The sequence below is a fragment of the Anguilla anguilla genome, chromosome 10, assembly GCF_013347855.1.
Source record: "Anguilla anguilla isolate fAngAng1 chromosome 10, fAngAng1.pri, whole genome shotgun sequence".
Taxonomy (NCBI): domain Eukaryota; kingdom Metazoa; phylum Chordata; class Actinopteri; order Anguilliformes; family Anguillidae; genus Anguilla; species Anguilla anguilla.
The window spans coordinates 33,200,101-33,215,018 of NC_049210.1; the positions used below are offsets into that span (position 1 = coordinate 33,200,101).

A 14,918-nucleotide genomic window follows, 5' to 3' on the forward strand; every position below is an offset into this window, starting at 1 on the left:
AATTTGGACATTTTATTTACTCTTTTACTTACATTAATTAAAAGAAGAAAAAACAAGATTTGTGGTTTCCAAAGCCCTTATATAAGTCCAGACTGAAAAACCTTCTGTATGCATAAATGTGTCTTTAAATGATGACGGCAATGATAGTGATGACGATAGCAAAACTGCCTGCAAGCCCTTCACAAAACTTCTTCAGCTCAGTTGAAAGTACCGCAGTGACTGAGTAAAGTCTGAATGTGTGCATGGAAAGTTATATTTGAATTTATACCCAACTTACTGTGAAGGACGTTTATGCATTGCAGGGTGCTGTCATTTTGACGGCTGTACAGTCTATTGTTGGAAATGTCTTGGTAGCACTCAGAGATGCAGACGGGGGGGCCGGGGGGCAGTTTTGTCATCAGATTTGTCATCAGATTCAGAATTTCAACCCCTCCCCCCCAAACACCTCCCCCTGGCTCTGCACCACTGCCCATTCTTTATATCTAAAGTCCACAGCGCCTGTCTCAACCCCTCTTTTTCAAGCTCCCCACTGATGCAAGACTGATGTAAGGTGCACTAGATCACTGGCCCACCCTCTTAGCGTTATACCCGCACAGGTTCCAGCCCGCTTTTCATCACTTCGCTGCCATTTATTGTCGGGGTTGTGGCGGCAGGTAACGTGGCTATACTTCCCTGTCAGAGAGGATAAACTCTCCCAGCATGCATTTCTTCCCCTGTGGCTGCCACGCTGGTTCCGCGGGTCCCTGCCAGGTTGGCTGAGCGTCATGCTGCCATCTGAAGAGGTGGAGAGCTAGAACACGGGTGTGCGGAGTACCAAGACTCCCTCCTGAATGCCCACATCACAAGTCTGATCCCCTCATGAACACCGTGCTCGCCTGCGTGCGAATGTGTGAGTGTCTGTGTGTGTCGCTGTGTTCGCCAGCGTGTGTGTGTCCGTGCATGTGGGTGAGTGTGAATATGTCCCTGCGTGTGCATGCATGTGCGTACGTATGCACGTGTGAGTGCATGTGCGTGTGTGTTTGCGTGTGCGTGTATGACGACAGCCTGACATGCGGTCCACGGGGCCTACTTTGTACACCAGACTGTTTAACAGCACACCACCCAGCACAGATTCTTCACAGCCTGTGATCCCCACGTCGTCCATCTCATCTTCCAGGGGGCACATTCAGCACAACCCAGAACCAAACCACGACCTCGAGGCTTCGAGAGTGGAAGGGAAACCACTCCCTAAAATAATGAACTGGAACTCCTCCGCCGTCCCTCAAAATACAGATTTAATGGACCCTTGTGGGCCTATGCCACATTTCCTACACAGCGAGTCAGCTGTGTCCAGCACTCCATCTGTCCAAAAGTCCTGCTGGTCTCCGTTTAGAACCAGAATCACAGTGAACGTATCACAAAACAGGACGGCAGCACATCAAAGATGTGACTCCTGGAAAAGCCAGGTAAAGTGGCTCAGCCTTATGTAATAAAACTGTTAGCAGTTAACTTTGCGCACTTCACACGAAACAGTTTTAACCTCGACAAAAGAAACGGGTTACATAAAACAACTGCTCAGCACGAATTGCAGCCAAGTGACATTCTCCCGCTTTCTGGTTGGCTCAGAGGTCTACGGCTTTGCGAAGCTGGCCTCTGCAAGATTCCACGTGTAGGTGGGATTGGGTGGCTCTGGGCGACGCCCATTTTTTTAACCAACTACCAGCCGTAACCAACCGAAACCACAGACTGGGTTGTCTGTTGTTTCATCTACGATTGTCTACTAACTCTGAGATTTAAAAAAAGGATTTCCCCAGGAGAAAACTGCACCCGTGAGAAATAAAAGATCAAAAATAAATAAATTGACTGAAACCGATAACTAGCTTGTCCGCGACGCTCGAAGACACACTGTGGACTGCCTTCTGTTTGAGTCAGATCAGAGTTGGCCCCGAGCCAAGTGCCCACGCTTTCGAATCGACACTTGTTGTGCGTCGCATTTCATCTACCCTGTTTCAAAAGAACCCGGCTCTCGCTCGGTGCCGCGTGGGAGTCCGGGCCAGGCTGAACGCCACCGCGGGCCGCCGCGGCGGCGGCAAACGAGACGTTGGCGTGCAAGCCTCCGCCGGGGACCGCCCGGAGGTCACGTCCGCGAGCAGACGAAAAAATTAACTTTTTTTAATTAAACTTTTCGTCGTTCGGGGTTTTCTCCCGGCTCAAAACAGGGCTTAGGTAGTGAATTTGTGTGACAAGGACTGCGGTCGGACCGGCTTTGCTGCCACTGTCAACTCAAAGTGGTGTCTCCTTATATTTAGCTACATTTATAATGTGCAGTTCTGGCCTTCAAGAGACCACCATAATGCATTGAGATGAAACACGTGACAAAATGTAAAAATTGGAACAATTTAAATATTTATTGAAGGGTTACATATTGTAAGTGCCAAAATTGGGGGGGGGGGGGGTTGGGGGGATTGGGGGGAGGTAATATAGGTTTTACTGAAGGATTTACACATTGTAAGGGGTCATTCTACAGGAATAGTAGTATTTGGAATTGTAATATGTCTTGAAATGTGATTCGTTCTTGTCACTCAAAACTTGGGTAGTACAGTAGAACAGTAGGTTAATACAGTAGAATCCACTTAATTGCATAACAGATTATCGCATAATTCAGCCATTTGCATAGAATTGCCAAATCCCAAACCATTTTGCATTCATCTCATTGTAAAGAGACTGCATATTTGCATTAGCACATATTTCAGATATTCTCATCGAATTATGTCCTATTACATCACACAACGATCAAATAATTTACAGTCGACAGATGTGGCATAAACTGACGATTGCCATATAAAGACATAAAACAGCAAAAACTTATGAAGATAGGTGGTTTCTGTTGAAAATCACATCGACAGTGGACACCTCGATGGCACACAGAGTCGTCAGCACTCTGTCTGTTTAATTCTTTAATACATTCTAGCGTAGTTAATTTAGTGTGTCTAAGGTTGCACGTAAACTTTAAAGCAGTCAAAACTTCAAAAATTTGAAATGCAATACCATTCATAACGAAATTGTACCAATAAATTCACAGACCATTTCTAATCGTTTTACAATTTTTTTTACGCGATTTGCTCCTATAGCGGTTTAGGTGGCCCACCTAAGACATTTCAATACAGGAAAAACCCTGTCATTCTCTTTTTTTATTCCCATCAGGGATGCCTCCATGCCACAGAAACAAAAGAAGAAATGGGAACTAAACGGAAATATATGGGGTCACGTTCCCCTGAAACGTTGATCAGGATAACCGGGGGAAAGAAGAAATCCACACCCATGCCGCTTTCCCTCTCATTTTACTATTCTGAAACTCTGACAGGTACATTTTCCCGAAGCACTTACGGGTCCTTTAAGAGGGGAGAAAACAAGAACAAAACTTGGTCGGTCCTCTCCCCCCCCCCCCCAAAACATCCATTTCCGACTCCAGATATGCAACTTATTAGATTTCATTTGTGTGCAGACTAGCAAGTACACAGAACCATCATTTCCCTGCTTATCTTACTGTTGCACATTCTCATCTGCAGTGTGCTTTTGCAAGTGCACAACTTTATTACAAGGATATTGCTTGTTTTATAATGTTCCATTTGCCTGGTAGATACCCTCATCTAGGGTAATGTCCAATGTTTTCGGTTTTACATCATAAATATTGAGGGAAGCAGACAGTAAAACGTTCAGGCTTAAATCAACTCTGATAAGAGTGAATTTTACTCAAGAGTACATTTGATCCATCTCGCATCAACTCATATAAACTCTATTAGAGTTAAATTAACACTGCAAGCTCTACTGTGCATTTAAAAAGCAACTGTTCACTCTAGAGTAGCACAGAGTATCTCTTCATGCCACATGCATGCAAGCTACTATGTCCCTACAGTCAACTTTTAATTGACATTGAATGCTATAACAAAATTGTACCATTGGTTAAAATTCAAAGTTATATCCAATAGCACCTCAAACCTCTATTTCCTATCATTTTCTGAACCCCAGGATGGATATTCAAGAGTTAACAGCCAATCTGTACCACAGTATGCTTCTACTGAGATTAAAAAAAACTGATTGGTTGTTTGGAATCAGTGATTGACAACCATTTGTAGCTCCACCCCTTATGAGTCATAACTCTACTGCCCAGCACAAAACTCAGTGCCTTAGGCCAACCAGTGCTGCTGGCCAAAAAAAATGTTCAGCCACTTTTGAAATGTCAACAAAAACACATATTTGAGGTATTTTGAAATAAACCCCATGGAATGTGTTTAGTTAGCAAACGCTCACTGATTAAACAGCCAAATTCTTCTAATTATACCCTCTGTGGGCATTTCTTATAGCACAAACAAAAAGAACTTGGGTCCATTCACCATTACTGCCCGTGAATTCTTGCCAACAAACTCAACAAAACTTCTGTGACATTATCAACAGGATATTCACAGATTCTGAGAAGATTCAGTATTCTCCTGGCAATTGAAAAAGCGTTGTGGCGCGCCGGTACCCTTCTGTCAACCTTTGAATTACTTTGTCAGCCGTCACAGATCTCCCTTCAAAAGGAATTCCCGGGGGGGGCAGAATGCTCGGTTCAACCTGATGAAAAATAGAACGGAGAAAGAAAACAAAACTTATTTACTCTCGTCCGTTTAAGGCAGCGGCTGTCTCGTTTCTTCTCGCCCCTCCTCGCAATGACACCGGTGCGCATCGTTTAATTCCGGGGCTTTTTGTTGTTCCTTCGGTTGGAGGCGGTGAGGTGGCCCGCAGCGAGAGACTTATCGCTCAGACTCCCTGGAGGCTTTCGCCCGGTGAAACCCAGCAGAGATGGAACGGTATCGACCGCGAACGGACGAGACTCAGGGGGAGTGAGGGGAAGAGAGACACCTTCCCAGGTAATGTACCTGTGCAGGTATCCTTCCTACCCAGGCAATGCGAACATTTCCATTGTAAAGTACATAGGCCCAGGCTCCTAGACTCGAACCTGCATCTAGACTCAACAAGACACTGCAAAGTGCTTCTCCTGCCTCTGGGACAGGGGTTGCACCTGCAGGTTGAACACCAGTAAGATAAATAAATAATGAGCGTGCAGACGCGGGTGATGCACTGTGGAGGATATTCAAGTGAAACTCACTTCAAACAACGCAAATAAAGGTTCTGTGGCCGAATGTAGCCTAAATTTCAAGCCAATCCAGAGAATTTGGGCTGACACTTGACTACTTTAAGTATGTCAGTGGAAACACGCTCACTCTGCAGTTTCTCATAATTCCTTAATGCTTGATCGTCTTTTGCCAGCATACTAAACCTCTTCATTGCATGCCAAAGAGTTACATTATAAAACAGGATAGAACGTCAAAACAAAAATCACGAAGCAGATCATTTTTGACATTATTTCTGTAAACATCTTCAAACATGAATTTTAAATGCTTCCTTATTTTAGAGTGCGCAAAAGCAGGAGGAAAACACATTTAATTATGGAAATACCACTTACATTACATACTACACAGTATTCAGGCTTGATGTGCCAGATGTGTCACATAACATGTATTCTTCTCAGTTTACACGTGCTTGCCTTGGATCAACAAGCCTTTCATCCTATGCGGTAGTAATGAATGCCATGTAGCTCTCCTTAATCACTTAATTGACACAGTCGTGATATTCATTTAGATTGACAGTAGATCCCGTAGCTTACATAGTTAGCTAAGCACCTGCTATTTTCATGCCTTCGCTATAAATCTTACATGTTTTCTGGATAGGGGCTCTGAGAAGGTGTGCAAGCACAGGCAAATTGGGGATCTGGCAGTTCTGACTCAAAACTGACTAAAGAAAGTAGTCAAAATGCACAAAGAGAGGACTGTGCATATCCCTACTAGGCAATAGGTTATTATGAGGCACTGTTATCTAAGCAGCTGGGTTCAGCAATCTAATTTGTACCTTTTATGCCAGGTTGTGTGACTTGGTCATTTAGTAGGCACGACAGTCCATAAACTGATGGCCCATTGGCTTAAACGAGAGGAAACTAGAGGCTGCAACAAATTTCGGTGGCCTATGTTGCACATAGAAATATGAAGCAGTACACTCAGGGCAACAAACTAAAGGTGATGCATGGCTTATATGCTTATCGGATGTTTATGCAGGGTGAATGTTACAGCTTTCATTTCCAATCATTCACCTGGAAATGTCTGTGGTGGAGTAATTCAGGTTCAGCATATTGGGATATAAGCGATCCAAAAACGAGACCGAGGAACTTCCATTCTTAACATTCCAGCTAAACCACGTGACGCGTAAAACTTCGACCTCACAAATTCCAAAGGACTGCTACGTTCACGTCAGCATGTGTTGGCATTAACGTCAGTGCTGGTGTCATAGTTATGAAACAAGGAGCTGCTGGTGTGCTTTTGAAAAGTTAACTGAGGGAACACATTCGTGAGTTTATTTTCTTCAATCAATGGCATATGTTTAATAAACCATAGGTAGACAAGAACAAACAAACAAACAAAAAACGTGTCACAAATTCAATAAGCAATAAAAATCCACACAGCAGAGTAGAGTAACAGACGATATTACTTTAATTAAAATTAGCTAATAAATGATTTGCTTAGCACTATGGTTTTGCTTTAGTAGGCTTGGTTCTGTATTATGTGTGCTCTTACGCATGTTAATATGACACTTATTTTTATATAATGCTATTTTACATCTGTTTCATGGCCAATCCATTCCAGTAGACACAAGTGTGGGGAAAAGTCTACAGCCGTCAAACTAGCTGTAACTCCACATACGTCATTATGCAAAACTGATGTGTCTGAGAGCAGCAGTCTGGCATCGATCTCGATTGAAATGCGCGATGATGTGTATACTGGACAAAAAGAAAACCCACACAGATGTTCGCGATTAGCGGTCTCTGGCTTTTCTATCCACCCTTTCATTCAAACTTTTTTAACCCAATCCGTATTAAACACACATGAGTCTGGACACACATTTCCAGGTACACAGACCAATGTTAAACAGTCGTTTCAGGCAATTTAGACTGTCGCTGACAGGGTTGCACAACCAGCTGGGGTCTGCCGTATGAGACAATTTCTCTGCGTGATTCTAAATAAATACATCTTTCTGACCCACTAAGGCAATTTGACAATGCTCTGCTTCTCATGTGCAGTCTATGCATGTCACTGTTTCGTGTGTTTTGCCCTGCGTGGATACGAGGGCATGGCTCTGTGTTTAGTTCCGCGCGCGTGCTTACCAGTTTCTTTTAAACTGCACCAATGGACACATGAGTTTTGTTCGTAACTGGAGGAAACATAAGCTACTCTCGTATCTCAAAATAAGAAAGAAAAATAAACCATTGTAGTGGTTATCGTCGTGCATTTCCCGAACGCACGGTCATACCACCACACAGGCTTTATTTCCACAACAAATCTGCTCGGATACAGTCAGGGAAACACGCCTGCTACTTGATTCAAGCCCATCGATGTAAACGACTGCTGTGGTGCTGAATGGTCTGAAATTCAGTTAGGCATCTGACATTACACAACTAGCAATGGTTACGTTGATTGATTTAAAATATCCAAAACACAAACAAACACATAAACACAAAATACAACAGCCAATCTTAATGAAATTGAATGCGTAGCTAAGTGGATCCAGTAAAGAATCAAGTGCCATAAGGTTTCTAGTCATAGTATACCGAACCCGTCCATCCTTAGAGCTTCTAGCTAGCTAGTGAGGTACCAAATGAAAATGCAACATGAAAATAGCGATCTAGCAAACGTGTTGAGATGTGAACAGTTTGCTAAATGGGCACACAATGAAAAGCAGTGTCGTCTCAGTCTTACAGGGAAAAGTTCACGCTCACGGCGACTCGCCACCGAAACAACAGCATCAACTAGCCTACCTTTTTAACGCACCTATTTTGCCTATAACATTTCCCATTAAACGCATGCAACTTGCAAGATAACTCCCGAACTGATCGACGATGTGTTGCTTTGGATGCCACAATTTTGACATCTAGCTAACGCAGCAATCCAGCCAGCAAACGAAAGCGCCGATAAATACTGCTGCTAAAATTCCGATTGACAACGCGATCTGAATCTGTAGTTTGCAAGCTACAATTCAGTTTGGTTGTCTCTCCCCCTTGCCTTTCCGGAACCATATACCTCATAAAGTTAATATAAAGCTTTTTAAGTTTCTCTTTGCCCTGCGCTGGCAACTGACAATAACAACTTTTCAGGGCAATACAGTACTCCCGCTACCGCTGCTATTACTGAGAGCACCTCGCCTTTCCACTGCAGCTAAGCGTCTGGCCTCCCCGCCGTTGGTGCACTGTCTTCAATATAGCGATTTCCCCCCCATAAATAAAACTTACTTTTCCCTGGCTTGGCTGTCGGACGGTACGTTGTTACTCTTGCCTTTGGCGTACATGCTTGCAGAGAGCTCCGATTGTCACGCACCTGTCAACCCATCACAGCCACCCCGGGCACAACCCCGTCACCATAGCGACACAAGGAGCGTCACTTTCCATTGGGTGTCCCGCTGATAGAGAACGCCCATTCGCTGTGGTAGCCGCCAAGATTGACAGTCTGTTCGCTCCGCCCTTCCTAACAACTCCCCCACTGCAACACACCCCCACCACCTCCCTCTCCCGTCTTCGCGTTGTCTCTTTCAGACCGCCTTGGCTGCGCTCGTTGGGAACGCGCACCTCCTGCGATCTCTCTTCTCCCAAGCACAGACACACATACACGGCCTCTCTCTCTTTCTCGCTCGCTCGCTCCCCACTCTCTCTCGCTCGCTCTCTCTCTCTCTCTCACACACACACCCTCCCTTCGTTCTCTCGTTCGCCTCTCCTCCCCCAGCGCAAGGGGGAATTTGAAACCGTCCGAGAAGGATTTTAAACAACTGGCTGTTCCCTTTATAGGCAATCACACCCTCTGCCGACACACGGTCAATGCAGTGTGCACGCAGTAAGATACCAAGTATTAGGCATTTTGTACTGGTGTGCACATGACATTGAACTTGAAATCCATGGAGACACACAGTTTAATACATGTGAACATATTAAGATGCACACCAGGCGGGGTATTTACCATTTCATGCAGTAAACCCGCTGACAAGTTATCATAGATTTGCACCCTGACAAGGACGCAGTTGTATGTGGGGTTTTGCGCAATATTGTTTACTGTGGAATTACTGTGCTCAAAAACTAACATATAACTGTGTCCTTGTCAGGGTGTAAATATATGGTTACTTGTCAGAGGGTTTGACTGATTGACAGAACATTGCAAAAAAAAATTACAGGAACATCACAAAATAATTGCCTCTTCTTAATATCGATGACAGGGGTTTGCATTTTCTACCCCAAGTCGGACAGGCGAGTTCAAAGCCAGATGTGTTGATGACTTCAATATGATCTCAACTACCACAACTGCATTTTAACAGGCATTTTTGGTAAATGGACGGCATTTATATAGCGCTTTTTAAATGCATCTTCACTGCAGTTCAATGACAATTATATAGTTATCCACTGATTATAAGAGCACCTGTTTTCTTTGCTGTTGAATGAAGACATTGATTCTTACTTGTACTTCCATAGGGTTATTAAAGTAGTTCGGATTTTTTGCTGAAATTCTCAAATGTGCCTGCCTTGGTCCCCTTTTAGATTTAGCTAAGAGCCAACGTCATGTGACACAAGAGGCAGCAAGGGTGGAGAAAACAGATGGGGCCCGTTTTCATCAGAAAGTCATCAGCAGCATATTAGCAACAGGGTCCTGAAGTGTGTGTGTGTGTGGTTGGGGCAAATTAAGGTGGAGGGAAAGGGGTGAGAGAGGGTGGGGTTTACCATCATATTAATGTTGACTTGATATCTATCTTCACTCTTCATCATACATTGCGCACTTTTCCCAGTGCTTGCGTGCTTGAATTAGGGTTTTCCAACTCACTCATTCCTGGAGAGCCTCAGTCTTTCCTTTCAATTGAAAGTCAATGTAGGCCTTTGAGACAAGTTGGCCAGACTCTTTAGCCAATCAATGACTTAAGAGTAAGAACACATCAAAGACCAGCACATATGATATCCCTCCAAGATATGAGTTTGAGATCACTGGTTTACATGTTTCAGATGAAGATGGGCTTTTCTTTCAATGCACAGTTTATTATGACCCAAGGTTTCCACTTGTAAATGCTTTGTCCACTGAAACATGAAACATATTTCCTATGTAATGTAACCTTGCCTCACATGTTTAAGATCACTTTTGTTTATTTGGTGCAATTTTATAGCTAGCCAGACAGGAGCGCCCTGGGGGTTTTGGGCCCTGTGAAAAGATCTTACATTGGGCCCCACCACAACAGGGCCCGTGGAATCATTGTAACTCTCTCCCACCCCATACAGCTGCTGGCAGGTCTTAAATCAAGATGCATGCTGGGATGCAGAACCTAATAGGATGCATTTTTGGGGCCCTGTTACTCAATGTCCTCGAGGGCCAGAGAAGTGCTGGTTTTCCTCCTCCCCTTTACCTGGAAGTCAGGTGTGAATACAGTCTAGCCAATCAGTAGCACTAATTGTTCAGTTAATTACCAAGGGGAAAAGAAAGGACAGTAGTCTTGGGTAACTTTAGAATTCTCCTCCCACAGTGTGCTTCCAACTTCCAACATAAATTTAAGTGTTCTTTTATCCATATACATACTTGAGAACAATGTGTCTAGAGTGAATTTGTTAATGAATGTTTGGTATGGTGTTCTAACTTTCACTTGGGGGTGATATTCACAATTATTCATCATTGTAATTTATGATTTTCCCTTCAGGGACACTGTGTTCTTTTTATTTCTATACATTACATATACATAGGTATAGATACAAATTATATCTGTAAAATAAACTACAGAGATAGTATTTTTTCAGAAAACAGCCATAGGTACCCTTGAATCTCTCTCTCTCTCTCTCTCTTTCTCTCTCTCTCTCTCTCTCATATTCTATTTTTAATGTGCAGAAGTTTCAGTTTTGGAATGAGTCCCCAAGGTCCCGTCGCCATGACAATGACTCAAGCGATAGGCATGCGTTTGTCAAGGTGGGGTCCAGTTTCACACACTGCAAAGGCCATGGAACAGCTCTCTCTCTCTTTCAAATTTTTTCAAATTTCAAAGTGCTTTATTGGCATGACAAATATAGGCACTTGTGTTGCCAAAGCAGTGGTTATAACATACAACTATATACAGTTAATCCGTTATATTAAAATAAATAAAAATAAAAATAAAAATAAAAAATATATACAAAAATATCAGTAAGTGATGTTAGGTGTGTGTGTGTGTGTGTCTGACTACTGTGTGTTATGTGCATGAGTGAATATTATGTGTCTGCTTGTACGTGTGTATGCTGTGTGTAAATTTGTGCATGAGGTGGTCACACATTGTCCCTCAGAGTATGGCAAGAGAACACAAATTGTGCTGCTAATATGCAGCAGCCTTTTTCTTCTCCTAATAGGTAGGGTAATCTATCGTCATTGGGTATATCATTGAATTGGGGACATTTCTGGATTATTTTTTGGTAGAATTTTTGGCGAATTTGGTCAAATTTTGTGCATTCCATTAGGAAGTGTTTTTCCGTTTCAATTTGGTTGCCTTTGCATTGTTGGCACAATCTATTTTCTTCTGGCAACCATGATTGTCTGTGCCTGCCAGTTTCTATGGCTAAGTGGTGCTCGCTGAGTCTGTACCTCGTCAAGGTGGTTCTCTTTCTCTCACTCTCTCTCAGTCAGATGGCTGGGTTAAAACACTGATCATGTATGTATCTCAAAATTGGCACCTCTGTCAACCGTGCATACAAAATCTAAGGTGTGGTGCATTTTTCAAGTAAAGCCTACTACTGTCCCCAAAACAGGCTTGGTTTTTTACCAAAGATGGTGAAAATATAAAAGATACACATGTTCGAATGAAAGTCAATGGAGGATGGGGTCTGTAAATTGCTACCACATTGTGGTCCTTCTGGAGAGCATCCGGAATGTGCATCGAGAGCAAGCAGCCTTAGTATATGAATATTTCAAAGAATGTGCATGCAAGGGCTGAAGAAAAAAGTCCCATAGATTCCCATTCAAGAAAATCAGAAAATCAGGACAGAAAATCCAGGAACTTGCCTCTCTCTGCCCCAACTTGTCATCTCTGCTAAGACTGAAAGTGCACCCCTGCAGTTTGTCTGCGATTGCTCATCCTGAGTGGACATAAGTGTAGCACTCCCAGTCTGTTACTGTGGCTCTATCAGCACAGCTGCCTAATGTCATTCTTAGGAAAATTAGAGGGTGAGAGAGAAGAAGCAGCCTTCTATGAGGACCCCCAATAACCTGTATAAGCTGAAGAGCTGCAACGTGTGTATTCTGCATTCCCAGGATGACAAGATAGCTTAACATGTTGATAATATGCAGGCATATTCAGGTTTAGGACCTGGACCACACAGGAGCTGGGAGCTCATGTTCTTATTCTTGAATCTGCAGTGATGAGACATACCCAGCTTTCAGTGAGCAGGAGTCTCCCGCTCACTTGGAGTTTAAGACACTTTAACCCTCTTATTTAGTTTGGGTCAGATTGACCTGTTTTAAACTTTCAGTAAAACAGGAATGCCACTTTTGAGAGATACATTTCACATTTGGCGACTAAACCAGGGTAAATATGGTTCTTGTTTTGCGTTTCTATTTGTTGTTCATTTTCTGTTTTTGCTTTATGTGTTGTTATCTATGTGGTTTCTATGAATATAATAAGATAAAGATGAAAAATAATTGACAATGTCAGCTCAAAACAATACATCAGTAATCTACAGCATGAAAACTGTTTTGTTTAAATTTTTTATAGATAAACATGATTTATGTCCCCACGCCTTCATTAATGTGGACTTATAAATTACATCCTCATCACAAAACTTAATGAAACTTTCATTGTTGAATGTGATCTAGCAGAGGTAAATGGCAACCATTAACCATACATATATTTTATATTGTTTGGAACTGAGTTAAAGAAAAAAGTATATGGAGTATACTTTGCATACATTTGATTTAAAGTTCTACTAATGTCCTGGGTATATCTGACCCAGGTTACAGTTTCTCCAGTGCTAATAAGTAAACAGAATATAAGGGTTAAGACAGAAATACCCAGCTCTGGTCCTGGAGAGCCACAGGGCCTTCTGGTTTTGTTGACACCTTAAAATCAGCAACCAATTTAAACCCAATGAAGTCAGTGAGGTGTATCAGCAGTGTAATCAATGAAAATCTATATGCAACTCGCACAATGCAATAATGGCTGCTTTTGTCATAAATTAATTATCCCAGTTGAAATCTAGTTTGGAAGCCGTGTCATGGCTAGTCATAAACTTTATTAATTGGGAATTCAGTTAATTGGGCTACATCCTATTCTGCTTTTTGCAATTTGTGCTGTACATCATTAAACCCTGTGAGCTGCTCAGGATGAAGGTCTGTGTATGAGCAAGTTAATTAAAATTAATTAACACAAAATGAATTAACAGTCATACTTCCTGTATGGATGGTGGCATCACTCTTAAGGGGTTACCTGTGTGAAATCACATTGGCCTCATTCTCGTTGTCATTTAGGGGATAAGAGCAATGCACCCGCACTTTCTGCTCTCTGTTAAATTTATGGATCATCAACGGGGGTAATTTTGATTACATCTGGAGGAAGAAGTTCTCCACCTCGCTGCGTTTCCCTTTTTGAGTTTCAGTGTTTCAATCTGCTCCTCAGCCTAACATCCACACGTGTCTTTGACTCATTTTCAGACCAGCCCCGGTCCCGACCTTGACTGGGCTCTGAAGGCAGGTCCAGTTTCAAAGTTTTCATGACAGCTTCTGTTGGGGTGGTGGGGGTGGGGGGGGGGGGGTTCAGCAGAGCATGCTGGGAAACCCCCTAAGGCCCACACACCGAGGTTTCTGCACACCTTTAATCATTCATATTCTGAACAGTCATCCATCATGCTGACAGGACGCTAGCAGTAAGAGACGTGTCTAACGGACGTGTCTTCTGCACATTCCAGGAATGCTTCTAGGGAAAATAGAGCACTTACTTTGTGTCCTTACAAGTGATCAAAGACGAAAAAGAGGCAAAACTCTTTAAAAAATGCGTTGAAGCGAGACTAAACTATGAAAGAAATTACTTTTAAGTTGTTCTTCTGAGATGAATGAGTGGTAGATTTCACACTCCTTGCAACAATAGACCATGGACTCAAGAGGCCTTTAAGATCTCAATATGTGACACAAAAACACACACTTAGCTGGGTGTTCAGGTCCAACGAAGCCACTCATATTTATATAGCAAATAATTCATAAGCATAATTACAGCTGAAATGGACAGTGGACACCTTAGCATTGTGTCTGTATGAATCCATTCCCCTACATGCTCAGCAAAGGTGTTCTATCCAAAGAGAGAAAAGAGAGAGGGAAAGGGAAAGAGAGAGAAAAAAGAAAAAGTGGCATTTCTTACCAACCCATTACATAATTTCAATTTTTTTAAAGGGGCTCACAAGTCTATTTGGAAGGCGAGGAACAGCAAATCCTCAGAGAACTCTACTGCAATTTACCTTTCAGATGTGAAAGAATCATGAACCATATGGACAGGACAATGGAATCACAATGTTTTTCTCATTCAATGGGCCTCTTTGAAAAATTATATGCACATTCTCCTTTCAAACTAGCACATTTTTTGTGTGCCAATGTTAGTTAATGGTTCCACAATAAAGTGTGTATGTGTATGAGTAACTTTGTCAAGTGACTGCTCATTAAATTAATATCTCAAGCCATACTGTCCTGCAAATAGAAGGCACACGTTTATAAACAGCAACTGAAGAATTCAAGTAAAATGCTGCAAATTCACACTGAGGGACCTACTCAAATGATTTAGCCATTAAAATGATGCCGCCAAGTGTGATCTATGTAATATCACTGCCA

General features: G+C 42.6%; 1 protein-coding gene across 4 annotated transcripts in view; it reads right to left on the bottom strand.

The window, feature by feature from the left end:
* Nucleotides 1–8,752, bottom strand: part of si:ch211-130m23.3 (uncharacterized protein LOC558547 homolog) — a 103,698-nt gene extending 94,946 nt beyond the window's left edge. For 2 of the 4 annotated variants that reach the window (XM_035379607.1, XM_035379608.1), the window contains exon 1: nucleotides 8,357–8,752. In XM_035379607.1, coding sequence (XP_035235498.1) covers nucleotides 8,357–8,412 — 56 coding nt within the window. In that variant the 5' untranslated portion in view covers nucleotides 8,413–8,752. The remainder of the gene's footprint in view (nucleotides 1–8,356) is intronic. The other 2 variants (XM_035379610.1, XM_035379611.1) reach the window with 2 other exon arrangements.
* Between the last annotated feature and the right edge of the window lie 6,166 nt (nucleotides 8,753–14,918).